The 18,420-nt window shown below is 55.3% G+C and overlaps 1 protein-coding gene across 5 annotated transcripts; it reads right to left on the reverse strand.

The window, feature by feature from the left end:
* Positions 1 to 514: 514 nt before the first annotated feature.
* ISM2 (isthmin 2) lies at positions 515 to 16,540 on the reverse strand. Of its 5 annotated transcripts, XM_057731530.1 has the most exons (6): positions 16,314 to 16,540; positions 7,404 to 7,646; positions 5,679 to 6,048; positions 3,796 to 3,936; positions 3,455 to 3,538; positions 515 to 2,203 (listed from the first exon to the last, which is right to left on the reverse strand). In XM_057731530.1, the coding sequence occupies exons 1-6, from the start codon at positions 16,443 to 16,445 to the stop codon at positions 1,686 to 1,688; spliced, it is 1,488 nt and encodes a 495-aa protein (XP_057587513.1). In that variant the 5' UTR covers positions 16,446 to 16,540; the 3' UTR covers positions 515 to 1,685. The 5 variants fall into 5 exon arrangements, with proteins under 5 accessions (XP_057587513.1, XP_057587517.1, XP_057587515.1 ...); XM_057731534.1 differs by lacking the exon at positions 7,404 to 7,646; XM_057731532.1 differs by lacking the exon at positions 3,796 to 3,936.
* Between the last annotated feature and the right edge of the window lie 1,880 nt (positions 16,541 to 18,420).

The raw sequence follows: 18,420 nt of genomic DNA on the forward strand, positions 1-18,420 counted from the left end.
GTCTCCAGGTAGTGGCTCTGAACACACCTTGTCTCATTCTGCTTCCTGATGTGACTTCCCCAAATGCCAGCAGTGACAGTGGAGTGTCTGGTAAGGGTACCAACTAAGGCAGGATACGCGTCCACCTCTGCCATCATACAGGTGTAATCCTTGGAACAACACTGCATCGGATCCCCTTGCAGCAAGTTACTTGGGAAAGTGGAGCCACTTCCTCTGGTGTAAATGCAATTTATCCCTCTGACCAAAGGACTTAGAGTGAATGTGCCCCTGAGGTCCTGCTAGCTCCTCCCTGCCTCCAGGTGACCCTTTATGAGTTTGAACCAAGCAAAGATAACCTAACCGAAGTTTAGTCTAAGCGCTGCACCACAGAGCTCTGCCTGCCCAGCTGGATTAGGTAGTCACAGACACAGCCCAGGGGAGTTTGGCTTGGGCTATAAGCAAGGGATCCCTACACCTCTCTGCTCCGCTGGGGCCCCAAATTCTTCGTCAGACAGAATTTGAAAATAAAGTGCTTTATTGCTGAGGTTCCCAGAAGAGCTTCAGGGCTGCTGTCTAGGGGCTAGGACTGAAGTCCCGTGCCTTTTGGAAAAGGCTTTTGTGAACAGAGACAGTTGGGACATCAGCATTTCCACCTCATGGAAGGCAAGGAAATGTGGCTGCTGAGGGGAGGGGGAGATGGGGGCTGAGGGGAGGCAGGGAAGAGGCACGAGGTGTGCTGGGAGAGCTGACCATATGCATCGCGTCCCAACCCTGAGCTCAGTGCATTCAACTGACATCACCCTGGGAGCCTGGAGTGGGCCACAGTGGGAATGGTAACACCACAGAAATTGCCCAGATGCTACACACTGGGGCTGTCCCCCCGCCACACCCCTGGGAGAGCTGATTTACCAGTTCACCCTGCACATGACACATCGTTTTGGGCCGATTCTGAACCAACCTCAAGCCCGGCTGCTGTGCTCATTCAGGACGGTGTGACGTCCCACCCCGACCCATTCCTACAATCTGGACAGAACAGAGGTGAGCTGGACAAAGAAAGGGACCAGAATCGGTTGATCCTTTCTCCACCTGGACCCGGCCTTGTCTTAGCTGCCTCCGCCTGTCTACCCACTTATGGTCTCACTGCGGGCCTTCAGCCCCAGACTAAGTGGTGTTTACGGCAAGGCAGCTCGGGGCTGAGCATAACCCTCCCAGCAGGGGTGGCCACGTGCCACCACTCAGAGCTAAGGAGGGCTGCTGGCCCAGGGGGCGGGAGGAAAGGACTGGCCCCCAGGGCTGTGGCTCAGAGTGACTCATGGCAGGTCCCAGGAATCAGGGTGTGTGTGGCGAGCCCGCCTCACACCTGTGCACAGAGCCAGGGCAGAGGCGCGCAGCTCCAAAGGAGAAGGAGGAAAATGGGTGGCCAGGCTGGGACAGCACCCCCCCAATGGGCAGGAGGTGAGGGCCCCCACAGACACACCTTTCCCGGCAGCCCCAGGCGGCCTTGGGGTGGCTGAGCACCCTCCTCTCACTCTGGGCCCGACCCCCACCCTTCAACCTTCTCCCCGACTTCACACCGACACCTGGGATGCTGTCCTCCCTGCCTCAGGTTCAAAGGCAGAGGGCACGAGGCACCAGGCCGGCCTCCCCAGGTCCGGGCAGAGGCAGGGTGAGGGGTCCTGCCTGGAACGCTCTCCAGCAGCCCCTCATCAGTACTCCTTGGCCTCCTGCAGCTGGGCCAGGTACTCCTCCTCGGGAGGATTGTCTGCGCAGGCGCGGCCATTGTTGGGGGGCCGCACGGCGTGGTAGCGGCTCCAGTCCCCCTTGCACAGGATCCAGGGCAGCGTGTCCACCTTGAAGTGCAGCTCAGGCGAGACGTCGGTGCTGACGAGGTCGGGCGCGCCGGCGCCCTTGCCTCGGGTCAGCAGCCGGCTGCCCGCGTCGTAGCAGCAGTGCTGGGCGGCCAGCGTGCTGCTCTGCCCCGACCGCAGCGAGCGCAGGCAGAAGCGCGCCGTGGGCTGGTACACGTCCAGGCGCTCGCGCGGGCCACTGGCATCCCTCCACCGGAAGCTGCGGCCCTGGTGCTCATCCTGCAGGCTCACGGCCCGGGACACGGCCTCCAGCGGGTACGCACACGGGCAGCTGGGCAGGTCCTGCAGCACCTGGCGCAGGTACTTGGCTAGGAAGTCACTCTTGCAGTTCAGCCACTTCTCACAGCTGTCCACATCTGCAGAGGGCAGGGGAGCGTGGGAAGGGGTCCGGTCAGCCCTTGCAGGGTGGGGTGGGGTTGGTCAAGCGCCTGTGCATGGAGGGGGAAGGCCCAGGCCCCAGCGGGTGCAAACGTGCGGTTTGGTAGGGCCTTAGGGGCAGGAGGGGAAGGACCTGCACCAGAGCCCGGGGCGGTCTGACCTGGCCGCCACTGTTGAGAGACAAGGGCGACCCCACACCACCCGGGCAAGCTGAAGCAACGGGCCATGGCTAAATGGACATTGGCCTAGGGGCTGCTGAACTAGGCCTTGTCCCTTTAGATGCTGGATGGTGGAAAAGATTCTGGGATCTTGGGGAAGGAGCGAGCATGGCTGGGGGCAGGGACAGCCGTTTTAGCCTCCTGGTAAGAAAATGTTTCGCTGTTTTAACCACTGGCCCATTCTTGTTCTTAACTTTGCCTTTCTCAGGCTCACTCTGTCTTTCTGGGCCCCCCGCGGCCCCTCTGTCTGTGCTGCTCTCCTCCCCTCTCCCTACCTTGGAAAATGTGGCCTCTGATCCTGGCCACACAGAACGAACTGCTCCTCCCTCTCTGCACCAGACCCTTGGGGCCTAGCTGGCAGTACTGAGCCTAAGTTGGTCGCCTGTGTCTTTCCCGCTAAGACCTGAGCCCCTTGAGGGCAGGGACTGGGCTTAGTCTCCTGGGAATACCCTGCCCCACACAGGGCCGGGTGCACCATCCTGGCTTAGTGAGCTTCTGTGGCGTTGAGCATAGGACCCATCTGCCTCCTTGCAGGGTGCAGGTGAGAGCAAGAGACACACATGTGGAGTGTGCTGGTGAAAGTGTGGCGCACTCTGAGCTGCTAGAAGGAGCAGTCCTAGAGCTCTGGACCCTGACCTGTCTTTGACAGCACCTGCTCCCCAGAGAGAGCCTGCCAGGAGCCCCCAAGAGTGACCAGGGAGTGGAAGCCAGAATGTCCCCATCCTATTCTGCTGCCAGGGAGCACGTGCCCCACTGGATGACCTCCAAGCTCTGTGGCTCCCTCAAGACCTTCTTCCCAGCAGGAATATCGGCCCGGGAGAGGCCAATGGGCCTGGCTAGGGGGGCTCAGAAGTGCGGTGGTCCCCTTGCTGGAGCGGCTAACCTTGCAGCAGGAAGATGTACTCTCTGCCCCAATGGATGGAGGCAAGATTGCTGCCCACACAGTGAGGCTCCACCCTCCTGAGAGAGGTTCCCCCAAACCCCCAGGGTCAGGGCCTAGCCCCCACTGACCTGGGCTGAGCATGTCCGTAGCATTGTGGGCCAGGGGCTGCCACCCCTCTCGGGGGACACCCAAGGGGTCCTCGTCCTCAGCGCCTTTGGGAAGAGAGGAGGCCAGGCTGGTGGTGCCGCAGGGCACATCTGTGCTCCTGATGGAAGCCCAGCCCTCATTAGGCTCTCGGTGCCCACAGCATCTGGGACAGGCCTGAGATGAGGCAGGACCACCGTGTTTGTGAGCTTCCTGCCTCCCCTCTCCCAAGCCCACCGTGTAGAAGGCTCACATGCCCATACGCCCAGGGAACCAAGCCCAGCGTGTAAGCCACTACCTCTGCACGAGCTGGGGCTTGTCTCACCAGGACAGGGAGGCAGGTCGCAGGCACGGGACGCGGTGGCAGTGCAGGTGTAGCCGCAGGACCGCGTCCTCCACTGGCTGCCGCTGCTGCAGTTCCCACTGCAGGGAGACCAGGGGCTCCACTCCTCTTGAAGCTCATCGTCTGGGTCAAGGCAGGGAGCCGGGGTGAGTGAGCAGAGACTGGGGGGGGCCTTGGTGCGAATTAGCCAAAGACACCCCTTCCTTGGGAGGATGCAGCCCGGGCTAGGATGCCCCTAGAGGACAGAGCATGGGCTGAACTTCAGCCCCACTTGTCCACGCAGCTGGGTACCCCTGTGTAGTGAACACCTGGGCAAATGCAGGAGGTGTCACAATCGCCAGCCGCCCACTCTGTGCCCACACAGCAATAAAGAGGTAAGGCTATCTGGACGCCACCTGGACACCACTGGGGGGACCTTGGACAAGTCCCCCTACATCTCTGAGCTACAGTAATGTCGATCAAAACCAAGGGTGAGGGACTTCCCTGGGGGCACAGTGGTTGAGAATGTGCCTGCCAATGCAGGCGACACAGGTTCAAGCCCTGGTCCGGGAAGATCCCATATGCCGCGGAGCAACTAAGCCCGTGTACCCCAACTACTGAGCTCATGCACCGCAACTACTGAAGCCCACATGCCTACAGCCCATGCTCCTCAACAAGAGAAGCCACCGCACTGAGAAGCCCACGCACTGCAGCGAAGAGTAGTCCCTGCTCACCGCAACTACAGAAAGCCCGCATGCAGCAACGAAGACCCAAAGCAGCCTAAATAGGTAGATAGATAGATGATAGATAGATAGATAAAATAATAAATCTTAAGAAAAAAAAACCCCAAGGGTGACACTATTTCCCTGGCACTGGGGGTATTAAAAAATGTCTCTGCTCCCCACGTTAGCAACCCAGTCCTGGTCTGAGGGACCCAAAATGCACCATGACTGCTCCTGCAGCCCTCTGGCTGTGCAGGGCTGAGACCCAGGGCTCTCGGTGAAACACCCAAAGTACTGACACACACACCCAGCTCTCTCCTCATTTCCTAGGCAGGCCTGAGCAGGCTGGTACCAAGGGTTTAAGGAAAATCAATGAAAGAAAAGCTGAAAGCTATGCAAATTCTGCCTGTTTGCTCACATGACTGGTGAAATGGTAAAAGCTTGCTACGACTTAGTCTGAGCCAATAAGAAGACACCAGGGCTCTGGGGAGAAATGCTGTAACTCTGTGTGAAACACATCTGTGCCCAGGAAAACCGGAACTGCAATATGCAAAAATAAAAATGCCTGTCATGGAGCAGGGAGCAGTCTTTAGGTGATATATTCTGAATAGTCTGTGCTGTTGTGTTGTTTTCTAAAAAAAATAATGGCCAATATTTTGTTTACTATGTACTGGCACTTTAAAAATATTAACTCATATACTAATCTCTACACCCAATTCTACGTAATGGGGATTGTGGCCACCTCCATGTTATAGAGGAAGGAACTGAGGCCCAGAGAGGTTAAGTAACTTGCCCAAGGCCACTCAGCTGGTAAGCAGGAGACCTAGGATTCAAACTCGCACAGTCTGAAAGTGAGGTCAGTTGTGAGTGGTGGGATTTATAACATTTCTTAATTTGTTGCAAACCGACAGATATGAATATATATGTTCTTAACAAATGTCTGTCTTGCTTAGGGGATCTCAGGGCTATTGTGAGGGGCAAATGTAAAACAAAACAAAACAAAAAAAACTTTACAAGCTATGGGTAATGCTACTATTGAGCTGATGATGGGGTTTGTACAGGCCTAAGCTCCAGGCCTCTCCAACTGCCCCTGCCCAGGAAGCTCTCACCCCCATTTCCACTCAGGACCTCCAGGGCCAGGGCTGTCAAGATGGGGGTGCTCACCGTAGCTGTCAGGCTCCTTGAAGGCCCAGTCCCTGGGGGACAACCAGCCCTGCTCCCAGCGTCCTGCGGCCCCACTGAAGCCAGGCTCCTGGTCCTCGCCACGGTCTTCTGCATCGTCGTCCTCCTGGTCCTCACTCTCACTGTGCTCTGGAGGGTAATCGTCCTCTTCCTCTTCCTCCTCTTCCCCTGGGGCTCTGCCCTTGAGCCCAGGCCTCCCTTCCTCACCCTCCAGGTAGCCCCAGAACAGGGGCCAGAAGAGCTCCTTGGCAGGCAGCCAGCTGGGGGCACCCTCGGACCAGCGATCGTTAGGCTCAGCCCTCAGGTCCATCTCCACCTCAGCCTGGGGGTCCTCCACCACCTCGATGGTCACCTGCAGAGGGACAGACATACCCAGCCAGTGAGGGAGGGCTCGGAGCCAGATTCCAAAGACAGCAGAGATGACAGGCCTGGGGGCAAGGGCAGGGGAGAGGCCCAATCTTTTCAAAAAACCAGCCCATTCTTCTGGTCAACCTTCTTGGCCTCCCCGGGCACATGGGGTCATAGCCTAAGTCCTGGCTGTGCATCAGAATCCATTGGAGATTCCTGACCCCCTGACCCCACCCCAGACAAGGATTTAACTGGTGTGAGGTGGGGCCAAGTGTGGTGGTTCTAACATGTGCCAGGGTGGAGACCCACTTGTTTAAGGGAAGCTGGGTTTGAATTCTGGTTCCACCAGCCCACAGGCTGCCCGGCCGCTGGGGCCACAATAGCCCCGAACCTCTGTTTCCTTGTTGTAGGGCCGGAAAATGAGACCAAATGACAGCAAAGCCCCACAACAGCCCTGCGGAGGGCTCTCACCCACCACCTTGTGGACAACAAATAAGTAACGTGAAATCATTTATGTGAAAGTGAACTTTAAAAACATCACTGTTGGCTATTATTACAAAGTAATATGAGGTCACAGAACCGGAACAAAATTTGGGGGAAAACCCCAGCAAAATATAAAGAAGAAAATGGAAATCACCCATATGCCATCTCTGACAGATAACATTTTGGTGATTAACTTTCCAAGTTTAGATATGATAGTTACACACATACACAATTTTAAACAATTTCAGAATGTTATGTGTTCTATATTTTTGTGATCTTTCTTCTCCTTTGGTGAAAGTGTTTTGTAAGCTGTAGATGGTACACAAAATACAGGGATTATTATCATGAGGGATTCAGGATTGACAGTGAGTATGTAAACTGGAATTTCACCAACCCCTCTAGTTTTCTCTCCCATAAAGCCCCTCAGGTGGGCAGGCCCCTACCCCACCAGCCCACCCTATTCCTCTTCAGGGCCCTGAAGTAAGGGGGGCGCTGGGGGATGATCAGAACGTCAGGCTTTCTGCTAGGCTTCTCCCCATATTCCAGGAATCCCCTACAGCTCATGAAACAGTCTCTGCTTGTTTGGTCCTCATGACAGCCCTGCCAGATTGGTGCTGTTTGCCCCTTGCTACGGTCTAGGAAACAGAGGCTCAGAGAGCCACGTGACTTGCTCACGGTGTGCAGTTAGAAAGTGGGGGAGCGTGTACTTCTCCTACTATTCCACAGGCGGGATGTGGGGAGTCACCTCCTCTGACCCGCACAGGACCCCTTTCCCCGAAGGAATATAGGATGGGACGCCTGATCCTGGAGCTGAGCTGTTCAGCCCAGCTTCTCTCCAGCTGTCCACTGGGCCCACGGCCCCCCTGTAATTCCCACCTGGATATTGGGGTTTGGGGCACTCAGGTCTGTGCTGGCCCATCCCGGCAGCTTCTGCAGGTCCAGCAGCCAGGGAGCGTCCTCCAGGGTCCCAGGCGAGGGGGTCTTGTCCAGGGTCAGGGCTGCTGGCTCAGTGAGAGCCTGGCGTCTGTGTTGCTGAGGCACTGCCTGGAGGCGGGCCCTGGAGAGCAGAGAGGTCCCCTCTTCTTCTGTAGGAGAGCTGGGATCTGGGGAGGCTGAGACCTAAGGGGAGAATTGGGAGGGAGGGGCCTGAGGTCAGGGCCCACGTGGACCTGGAAAAGGCCGGTGCGGAGCAGGGAGCAAGAGGAGACTGAGGAACCCTGGGGGCAGACCAGCTCACAGACTCGCCTTGTGACTGTGTATCCAAACAGGCCTGCTCTGGGAATTCCCTGGCGGTCCCGTGATTAGGACTGCACGCCCTCAGTGCCAAGGGCCTGGGTGCAATCCCTGGTTGGGGAACTAAGATTTGGCAGGCCGCACGGTGTGGCCCCCAACCCCCCAAAACCGAAATCCAACAAAAACCAAACAAAACCCAAACCAAACATGTCTGCTTTAACACCTCAGAGGGTGGACTCTGTCTACAAAGCGCTGGGGGAAATGATGCCAACATGAGGAACGAGAATTAAAATCTACACGTGGAAGAAACACAATCCAACCTCCTCGTTTCACAGGGGAAGAAACTGAGGCCCAGAGGGGAAGTGAGATGTTTAAGGTCGTGGTTCCAAAGTGCAGTTTGCAGACATTTGCCTCAGAATCCCCCAGGGCCCCGGTCAGAGAACAGACACCCAGGCCCTCCCACGTCAGGGCAGGAAGGCTCAGGAAGGCTGCCGGGCAGGGCAGGGCAGGCCTTCAGCACGCTCTCCTACCACCCGGCCTTCCCAAGCCACCCATGTGGGGGCTGCAGCCCTTGGCGTCCATGACCATGGCCGCCTTCCTCTGCCTGCCCATCTGGGGCCCGGCCCCTTTTCCTCCTCCGGGCTGCTTGTGTGGTTGTCTGCCTGCCAGTCAATTCCCTCCGCCAGCCAGTGCCATGTGGTCCACACGGGGACCGTCCCTGACGCAGCTCAGATAGTAAGTGAAAGCAGATCCTGGATGCCTCTGACTCCCGCTCTGGCCTCCTCCACTCAGACAGTGGAGCACTGAGGGCTCCGCACCTACCCCCAGGCGGCAGCCATTGCCCAGGTCTCTATACCAGGGCAGAAAGGGCCCTGTCCAGAGCTGCCTCAGGAGCCTCAGGGGCTGGGAGCCTGTGGACCCTGCCTCACCCAGGCCACAGCCTTGACCCCACCTCCCACCTCATACCTGGGGCAGCGTGATGTGGCTGAAAAACATGGGTCTGGAGAGTCAGACCAGCGTGGGTTCAAATCCCAGCTGTCCTTACTAGCTCTTTCAATATGCTGATTTCCCACCGACAAAATGAGGATAATAATTCCTACCTGGAAGGATTGTCAGAATTTTATTCATCTTGGGAAGGGATTTTAAAAATATTGTGATTAAATTAAGTTTCTTCCTTTGATTCTCATATTCTAAATAAAGCCACAGTCATTTATACAAAAAAAAAAAAGAATTTTATTTATCAAACACTTCTGTAGCATTTACTGCGTGCCAGGCACTATTCTAGACAATCACTCATTTCATCCTCCCAACAAGAGGTACGTGCTAGCTGTCATCGCCATTTTGATAATGAAAACTAAGGCACAGAAAGGGCAAGTAACTTGCCTGAGGCAACACAGACATTCAGTGGTAGAACCAGGATTTGAACTAGGCAGACTGGGCCAAGAGCCCACGCTCTTAACCACCATGCTCCAACACTACAGGTGAGAGCGCTGAGAGTCTACTTCACAAATCAGGGGCAGAATCAGTCTTGTTCTCATGTCTCTTCCATTTGACACCCCCCCCTTCTGTGGTCCCCAGATGTCTGGCTCCAAGGCTCCTGCACTGGCAATTCCCTGGCGGTCCAGTGGTTAAGACTCCACGTTTCCACTGCAGGGGGTGCAGATTTGATCCCTGGTCAGGGAACTAAGATCCTGCATGCTGCACAGTGAGGCCACCACAAACAAACAAACAAACAAACAAGGCTCCTGCACTAAACACCTGGCCCCAGGGCAGCCGTGGGCCCATCTCAACTGGGGCCCGGAGTCTCTCGCTCAACGAAAGTGTTCTGGTCCAGATAGCCAGGGCGGATGAGCAGACGATGGGTAGATGAGAAATGCAACCATCCAACCCCTTCAATGGCCAGTCCTGGAGGCCTAGATGCTGCCTTCCTAGCTGTTCCCACCCATAATTCCATGAAGCCCTAACTGTTCCTGCAACTTTGCTCAGTGGTTCCTCTGTCTGTAGCCTCTGGGCACAGAGACAGGCAAAGCTGGAGCAGCAGGAGTTCAGGGTCTGCAGCCTTTCTAGCTGATTTAGATACCACAGCCTCAAGGGCATAAACAGCAGGTGTCATCTGGGACCATTTGCCAATGACATCTGTCGTGGTCACAGCTGGAGGGCAGTGCTACTGGCATCTTGTGGGGAGAAGCCAGAGATCTTACAATGCATAGCACAGCCCTCACAGCAGGGATGACTCAGCCCAGAATGTCAACAGTGCTGCAGTTGAGATACCCTGTTCTAGAGTCAGGCTGCCCTGGGTCTGAATCCCAGTGGTGGCCTAGCTTCTGATCTGTGTGACCCTGACAGGCACATCACCTCTGTGAGCATCCTTGTCTGTAAAATGGAAACAATGATGGGACCAAGCCGGTAGCCAGCAGGCGTTCAAAGGGTCCATTTCCAGCCCTCCCCACATTCTCTGCTCAGGTGCCCAATGGGACAAGATGCTGAGCAGAGGCCACAGAAAGCCCTGGCCTAACATCAGAGCCGCACGCACAACCCTCCCTCTCTTGGAGCCCGCTGCCCTGTGCGTCAGCCCCTGGGGAACTCCCCAGAGCAGAGGGGGATATCTGGTCTTAGTTTGGGTTTCCTGAGAAGCCAACCCTGAGACAAAGATTCAAGGGCAAGTGGTTCCTTTGGAAGGTGATCCCTGGAGACACCATCAGGGAGTGGGAGAGTGAGTCAGGGAAGGGAGCCCGCGACCACGGAGCACACCTGCAGTGCAGCCACGGGGAGCCTCAGTTATGCTGTGGGTCACTGGCTGAGGGAGGCTGGGTGGCGGAGAGGGTCTGCACTCCAGGTGCTCTGGGCTGGCCGTGCACAGCTCAGGGCAGACCCCAGTGCCAGCAAAAGCCCTTGGGACACTGCAAGTGAGGCCTGTGGGGATTTGAGCAGAGCACCGGGAGCCCTGAGCTGTAAGCACTGTCTGAGCACATCATCCATACCACGCCTGGGCCAGGCCCTTTCTGTACCTTCTGATGCTCCAGCTAGAGTGTAAGCTCTGTGCAGGTAGCAATGTTTGTCTGCTTTGTTCACACTGTATCTCATGCTTAGCACAGTGCCTGGCACCCTATAGGCGCTCAGTAAATCTTTGCCGAGTGACTGAATGAATGCCAGCAACCCTGAGGGGTGAGTGTGGCTATCTCTATGGTGACAATGAGACTATATGGAGGCTCAGAGAGGGTAAGGGATTTACATAAGATCTCACAGATCACACCATGGGAGCTCAGGTTCAAACTCAGCTCTGCCGGATCTCTGTGCCCAGGCACTGGTGCACACGTGCCTGCTCAGACAGGCCCTCGGGCCAATAAACCCTCAAGGGCAACCGCCTCTGCACTCACCAAGCACTTTCATCTTCTGGTCTGGCCCCTGAACGTGGTGGAAACAAGTGCAGGCTGGAGGCCACACCCCCTGGGTTCAAACCCCAATTTGGACACTTACTGGCTGTGTGACTGTGGGCAGGCTTACTTAATCTGCTTTAGTTTCTCCTCCTGTAAATTAGGGAAGCAGCTGGCCATCCCTGTCTCGTAGGGCTGTTGAGTTAGAACGGCACCTGGCACATGGCACGCGTGCAGTGAGTGTCACTTAGAGGTGGTGACAGATAGTTCTTGAACAGAGCGAGGGCAGCACCCCTCTCACCAGCACGGTGTTAGTTCTTTACCTCTTATTTGGTCTGAAGACCGGCCCCTCCACGTCCCGCCCCCAACTACTGACGCAGGATCTCTGGGTGATGGATTTCTATGACGTTCTGAAGCAAATTCTGAGGCTTCAGCCTGTTTAAGAACACCTGTCCTATCCATGGGACCACCTCCCACACCTTTTATGTTCGAATGAGGAGTTTCACGTGTGTACAAATACACAGCTGCATTCTTTTGAGGGATGGTGTCATTACCCAGATAAACATGAGATATTTAGATATACAAGATACATCCCCACCATTTATTCTGTTTCTCTCTCTCTCTCTCTCACACACACACGGGCCCATGCATACCCTTCCAGGCTTGGCAGGGCAGCCCTGACCCATGTGTTTCCAGTTAGCATAAGAGCCCCCCCCCCCACAAACCCTTACTGCACTTCTTGAGCCTTGCCTGCTAACCTGCTTCAGCTCCCCTCACAGTCCCCCTACTCTCCCTTCTCCCCTCTGCCTCCTCTCAGGGGTCAGGAACTTGCTCTGGATGATGAAATCCAGTTGCCAGGTGCAGCCCAGCACCTCCTTCCCCGCAGCCGCCGCTGAGGCCTAGGCGGGTCCCTACAGAGCCAGGCTGCACACGCAGTCACCTCGCAGGTGCTGGAGCCCCAGGATTCAACGGCAGTTGCCCCTTCCGCCAGGCCAGAGGGCCACGGCCAGAGGGATGGGGCTGGACGACACCCTCCTCACTGGTGTGCGCTGTTCTAACCCAGCCCCCAGTGGAGACCTCAGAGCACGCCCTCCAAGTCCCCGGGGCTGGCTTCGTGCTCTGTGACCTGTGTACTTGCACAGTGCCCTGTGCCGGGTTTATTGCTCTGCTGTTGCCATCTTGAAATGCTTAGAGACCCCACATTTTCGTTCTGCACTGGGCCCCGCGAACTATGTCGTCAGTGCTGCCGAACGCCCTGCAGGTACTGACTCGCTGAATCCTCACAACCACCAGGTACGAGCATCGGCCTCACTTCCTAGAGGAGGCAGCCAAGGATCAGAGAGGTGAAGTCATTTGCTCAGGGTTACACAGGGGCTGACGGAGCAGCTTCTGAGGCAGGTGATCTGGCTCGAGAGAGAGCCTGTGCTCTTAGCCCTCGTGTTTTGCCAGCTCCAGGCCGAGGCTGCACCTTCTGACTCCCTGCCTGCCACTTTGGGGGTGTGGAATGCGTCGAATGAACAAAACACCAGAACAGGAGGTCCTGCTTTTCACATCCATCCTTCCCTTTGATCCTCATAACAACCAAGTGAGGTGAGAAAGGCAGAGACGAGATTAGGAGACTGACATCCAGTGAGGCTGGGACTTGCCTGGACCACTGAGCAGCCAAGCCTCCAGACCCCTGTTCCTGCCCTTCCCTCTCTCCCTCAACTGGCTTTCCAGTGGGTCCAACCTCTCAGAGTGAGAAGAATGGTCTGGAGGGAGAATGAAGGTCATAGTCAAGGTGCGGAGAGGTGCCCAGGGGCAGGAGGTGGCAGAGGACAAGGCCACAGGCTTGGCATCACACAGACCTGGGTTCCAGTTCCCCTTCTGTCACTTACTCACCAATTAGGCTAGAAAGACCCCAACCAAAGGCAAATCTTCAGAAAAAACATCTGCTTCTTGGTGCCACCCACCTGGCAGGTGAGACCTTTTAACCCACCACGCCCCTCCTGCAGTCCAGGCCCTGCTGCCAGGTAACTGGCTGGACGATGGACCAGGACTGAAGGGCTAAGCACCCCTACCACGTGCAGGACGCTGCCCCTGGCTGGGAAGCTCCTTCCTCCGTGTTTGGTGCTTCGCCTCAGCCCGCACCCTCACAGAGTACTTCCTCCCATGGCAGCTGACTCCCTGCTGCTGCAGCATGACCGTCCCCAGCTCTGCCCTGCGGGGGAATCCTTCCTGCGGGACAGTCCTTGCAGCCGAGGAGCTGCCCTCCCTCAGTTCTCTCTCGCCTAATTCTAACCTCCACCACCCTCTTGCGGATACACGTCCCCAGCTCCCCTCTGCCCTACCCCAAGGCCTTCCCCTGCCAGCACAGGAGGTGGTGGGTGCCAGGGTTAGGTGCCCAGGGGCTGGAGAATTAGGCAAAGCTGGGTTTGGATCCTGGCTTAGTTACTGGACCCCACTGTCAGTTTCCTTGCCCTTCAAATGAGGCTAATGAGACTAGGAACACAAAATGCTAGGCCCTGTAGCTGTTTGGATGGTGTTCCGATGGTGTTCTAACTAGAACAGAAGATACCCAAGGCAGAGCTGTCACTCTTTGCTCCTCCAGGACCAAACTGAGTGGCCCTTGAAACAACGAGACCACCCATGTGGACAGTGCTTTCTCACCCCACACACCACCCGAAGGAATGGGTTCTCTTATTCCCACCTGACTGTGGGAGTAAACTGAGGCTCAGCAACAGGCCTGCCTGGAGAGGGGGTGGCATATTTTGTTCACGATACTAACGATTTCAAGACTTTGCAAGATTTTGGATGAGCAAGCTGGAGCATGACATGCAAAGATGCACCATAAGGTCCCCAGTGTAGCTCCTGAAAGATAGATCCGGCTCCCAATCCCGGTGAGCCTTACCATCTCTGTGCCTCGATTTTTTTCATCTGGAAAATGGGAATGATGACCACGTCAGTTGTTTGACAATGAAATAACATCACGTTAAGTACTTTGTACTGAGTCTGCCAGGCCCAGGAGATGCTCACTTCCCTGCAGTCATCCTACGTCTTTGGATCCAGGGGGGTTTATGTTCTTCGGCTTCTTCACAAAGCTCTCTGGGCTGGTCTGCTACATCTGACACATCACCAAGGCCCTAGAATAGCAGTCTGCACTCTCTCAACATGATTCTTCAACTTACACTTTTGATGTATGCCTGCTTTAGCACGTGTCGTTCACACTCGGGAAACAATGTTTGAGCTAGATGGGATCATGGAGATGACTTAGTCCCTCATTTCAAGTGTCAGGAAATTGTCCAAGGGGAGTCACACGAGTTAACTGCCTGCTGGGACCAGAACCCCAGGCCTTGGGCTCTGAGCTCTGTTTTTCCTCCAAGGCAGTAATTTGCTTGAACATGGTTTTGAGGGCTCTGCCAGGCTCTATACTAGGGCTGGGGATGTGGCTTTGGCTCTGAAATAACTCATCTTCTGGGCTGGTCTTGGGGGAAGATTTGGCAAACGTACCAAAAATAATTACAATCAAAGCTGTAAATACAAAAGTATTTATGCCAAATGAGTAGAAAAAAATGCCAATTCAATTAATTTCCACTGCCAATTCCGCCGAGGAGGTAGAGTTGAAATCCAGAGGCTGTTTAGTTCCTCTGCATTTGTCTTGAGCAGTGGCTCCTAGCAACAGGCAGGAAGAGGGGGTAACTCTCAGGAAATCATGTCTGGCTTTGTTGGGCAGTGGGTGCTACAGGCATCTCGTGGGTAGAGGACAGAGATGCTGCTAAACATCCTGCAGTGCTACAACTCACAACAAAGAAGTCTACAACCCCAAGATGACGGTAGTGTGGAGGCTGAGAACCCCTGGTCTACAGAATGTACTCTCAACAGGGGCAAAAATTAGATCTCAGGGGAGGGGGCAAAAAATCTAAGTATTATTGCAGTACGATGGTTTGTAACACTCCCAAGGGCCTTCGTACATGAATAGACAGCATATCCGTGGTATTAAAATTTCACAGGGGGGAGGCACTTAGAACAAAAAAGAGTCTAAACATCTCCTTAGGAGGGAGGGCAGTCATGGAAAAAAAGATGGACATAGGTCCACAGAGACCCCCTAAAATGTGGGGGCTGGTGCTTTCTTCCCGTTGCCTTTGGAGGGCCTCAGCAGCCTGGGTGGGCACTGACGTGGCCCTAGGCTTGGGCTCTCACACACTTTCCTGCTCTCCTGCACTCGCCTCCAGCCCTGAGTGTCCTCACCTAGAAAATGAGAAGAACCACTCTGGCCTCCTCCTAGAATTGCTCCCAGCACGGGAAGGGCCAGGACCCCGTACCACACAGGCCTGCTGCTCCTGCAAACCCTGCAACAAGTCTGGCAGGTTTTCTCCCCATGGGGATGAGTGGCCACTGCGGTCCAGGAGGGAACGGCTGGACTGTTGACCCCTGGTGATGAGAGATGCGGGTTTTGACAGACCGCGATTTCTCTGCATGTCTAAACTACTCTTGGTCTCACTCCTGTGTCTTCAGTCGCATCCAAAAGCCCACTCACAGCCCCCGCCGCCCCCACCCCCACCAAAGCGCCCCTCTACTTCTTACCGACCTCTTCTGCTTGTCCAAGGACCTAACAATATAAAGGTCCCACTCAGCAAGTTGGAGGCCCCCACTTACCACCTCGCCTGCGAGCAATGCACACCCCAAAGGACTCCTTTGCAGATCCAATTGAAGAGGCTGCACCAGCGGCTCACTTGACCGTTGGCACCTCAGCAACCCCCGCCCGCCGAGGTCCTCGCCCACCCTCCGGACTCCTGTGGAGCGCGCACCTGCACCGCACGGCTGCAGGAGAGGTTCGTTCAGGGCGAGGCAGCCGCGGGGACGCGACGGGCGCATGGGAAAGGAGGCCGGGCGGCTGCAGGGTTGTCTGCGCACCTCACTCAGCACAGAAGTGAACTTTTCCCCCAAGGCTGACCCGTTTCACAGCCCGGGGGTGGGTGCTCCCGCAGGTCCGGCGCCCCCGGCCACCGCCCGGTGCCCGGGGAGGTCCGGCCCGCCCCTGCCCGCGCCCTCGGGGGCTGCCCCTGGCGACCCGGTGCTGCTCCGCGCGCGGCCAGAGCTGGGGGCCGGGGGAGCAGGGACCGGGCGCCCCGCCGCCTCGCGCCCCGCCGCCTCGCGCCCCGCCGCCTCGCGCCCCGCCGCCTCGCGCCCCGCCGCTCACCTCCGCCAGCCTCGCGTGGCTCGGGCCAGGGCCCCGCGGCTTCCGCAGGGGGAGCCCTGGCACCACGGCCGGCAGCGCCGTCAGCAGCACCACGCCGAGGAGGAGCCCCGCGCGGCCGGGGACTCGCGGCATCCTCTCCCTCGCGCGGCTGCTCCGCGCGGCGCCCTCGCGCCCCCCGGCCGGCTCCGGCGAGTCCGCGGACGCCGGGCCGCGCCTCCTCCGGGGGCGGGAGCTCCGGGACGGCGGCGCAGGCCGGGCCGGGGCTCGGGGCTCGGGGCTCGGGGCTCGGGAGCGGCGCTCCGGCGGCCGCGGGGGCGCGCGGCTCGCCGCTCTCTCGGGAGCTGGCCCGGCGTGGGTGCCCGCGCTGCTCTCCGGGTCGGCGCTCCGGACGTCCCCGCCCTCCCCGGAGGGGTGGCCCCTCGCGCTCCCGGACGAGTCTCGGCCCGGCGGGCGGCCCCCTTTGATCTGGCCGCCTCCCCGCCCTCCGTCCCCGCCGCCGTCGCCGTCGCAGCCCCCACTGTCATCATAGGTTAGCTTTGCCTTTTTAGAATTTCTTATCAGTGTAATCGCATTTATGTTATTCTTTTGTTTGGCTTCTTTCTTTGAGCATGGTTTTGAGATTCATCCATCTAGTTGTAGGTGTCAGTAATTTCGTTTTCACAGCTGAGTAGTACTCCATCCTATGACCCTTCTGCTTCCTTTCCCATTAACTATGATGGCATTTGGATTGTTTCCAGTTTAGGACTATTACGGATAAAGCAGCTATGAATATTCAAGTGCCAATTCTCCTGTGGACATGCTTTCACTTCTCTTGGGTGAAACCGCTGTCAAAAAGCTGCCAAACTGTTTTCTCAAATAGCTGTACCATCTTGCGTTCCCACCTTTGTCAAACTTGGTATTGTAATTCTTTTTATATTTAGCCATTCTAGAGGGTGAATGAGTGGTAGAATCTTATTGCAGTTTTAATTTGCATTTCCTTAATGACCAGTGGTATTGAGCATTTTCCTATGTGCTTATTGGCCTTTAGTATACTTCCTTTTGTGAAGTCTGTTCAGATCTTTTGCCAAGTTTTAAGTCTTATCTTATTGAACTGTAAGGATTCTTTATTCTAAATAGAGAGCCTTTGTCAGATATATGTACTGTGAATATTTTATCCCAGCCTGTGAACTACATTTTCATTGTCTTCTGAAGTTTTCATTTTGATGAAATCCAGTTTATTGACTTTTTTGAGTGATGCTTTTGGTGTCTGAAGAAATCATTGCCACCTAACCGAGTCACCAATTTTTTAATATTTTCTCCTAGAAGTTCCATATTTATTTTTTTATGTTCAGATCTATGATTTAATTGTGGTATGTGATGTGAGGTTAGCGTTGAAGTTCCTTTCCCCATTGAATTAACTTGGCACTTTTGTCAAAAATCAACTAACCATACATGTGTGGGTCTATTTCTGGACTCCCTATTTTGTTTTATTGTTCTATATGACTAGTCTAAATAGCAATTGCAGTCTTGGTTACTGTAGCTTTGTACAAAGCTTGGAAATCAGGTATAAGTTTCTTTACAAAATTGTTTTGGCTATTCTAGGTCCTTTGCATTTCCATATAAATTTTATCAACTTGTTATTGTCTACAAAAAAGCATGCTAATGGGTATTTTTTTCAATGCTTAAAACTTTTCACTAGTTTTCCCCAGTGTGTAAGATAATCTCACAACAACCCGGTGTGGCAGCCTCTACCACGTCCTGGTGAGCTCCACTTCACCATTCTCCCTTTTACTCAGCGAGCATCAACCGCACTCTTTCTTTCAGATCCTCCATTCCTTAGAAAAGTATCCTCTATGTTGAAACCAGACACTGGTTCCAATCTTATGCTTTTTACCTTTCCTTCATGGCACTTAGCAGTTTCTAACATGATATGTATGGTTCATGAGCTTATTTGTTTACAAGAAAGTAGGAACTGTAACTTTTTGTTTGTTGCTGTTATTGGTAATGTTCAGTGACGTGTCTGGCATGGAGATAGCACTCAGTATTTATTGGTTGAATGAACAAAGGCAGATACAGCTTTCGGAGTGTTTTATTGGAGCAAAACAATATATTTGCATGGGATGATTCT

Source organism: Hippopotamus amphibius, chromosome 4 (genome assembly GCF_030028045.1).
Source record: "Hippopotamus amphibius kiboko isolate mHipAmp2 chromosome 4, mHipAmp2.hap2, whole genome shotgun sequence".
Classification (NCBI taxonomy): Eukaryota; Metazoa; Chordata; class Mammalia; order Artiodactyla; family Hippopotamidae; genus Hippopotamus; species Hippopotamus amphibius.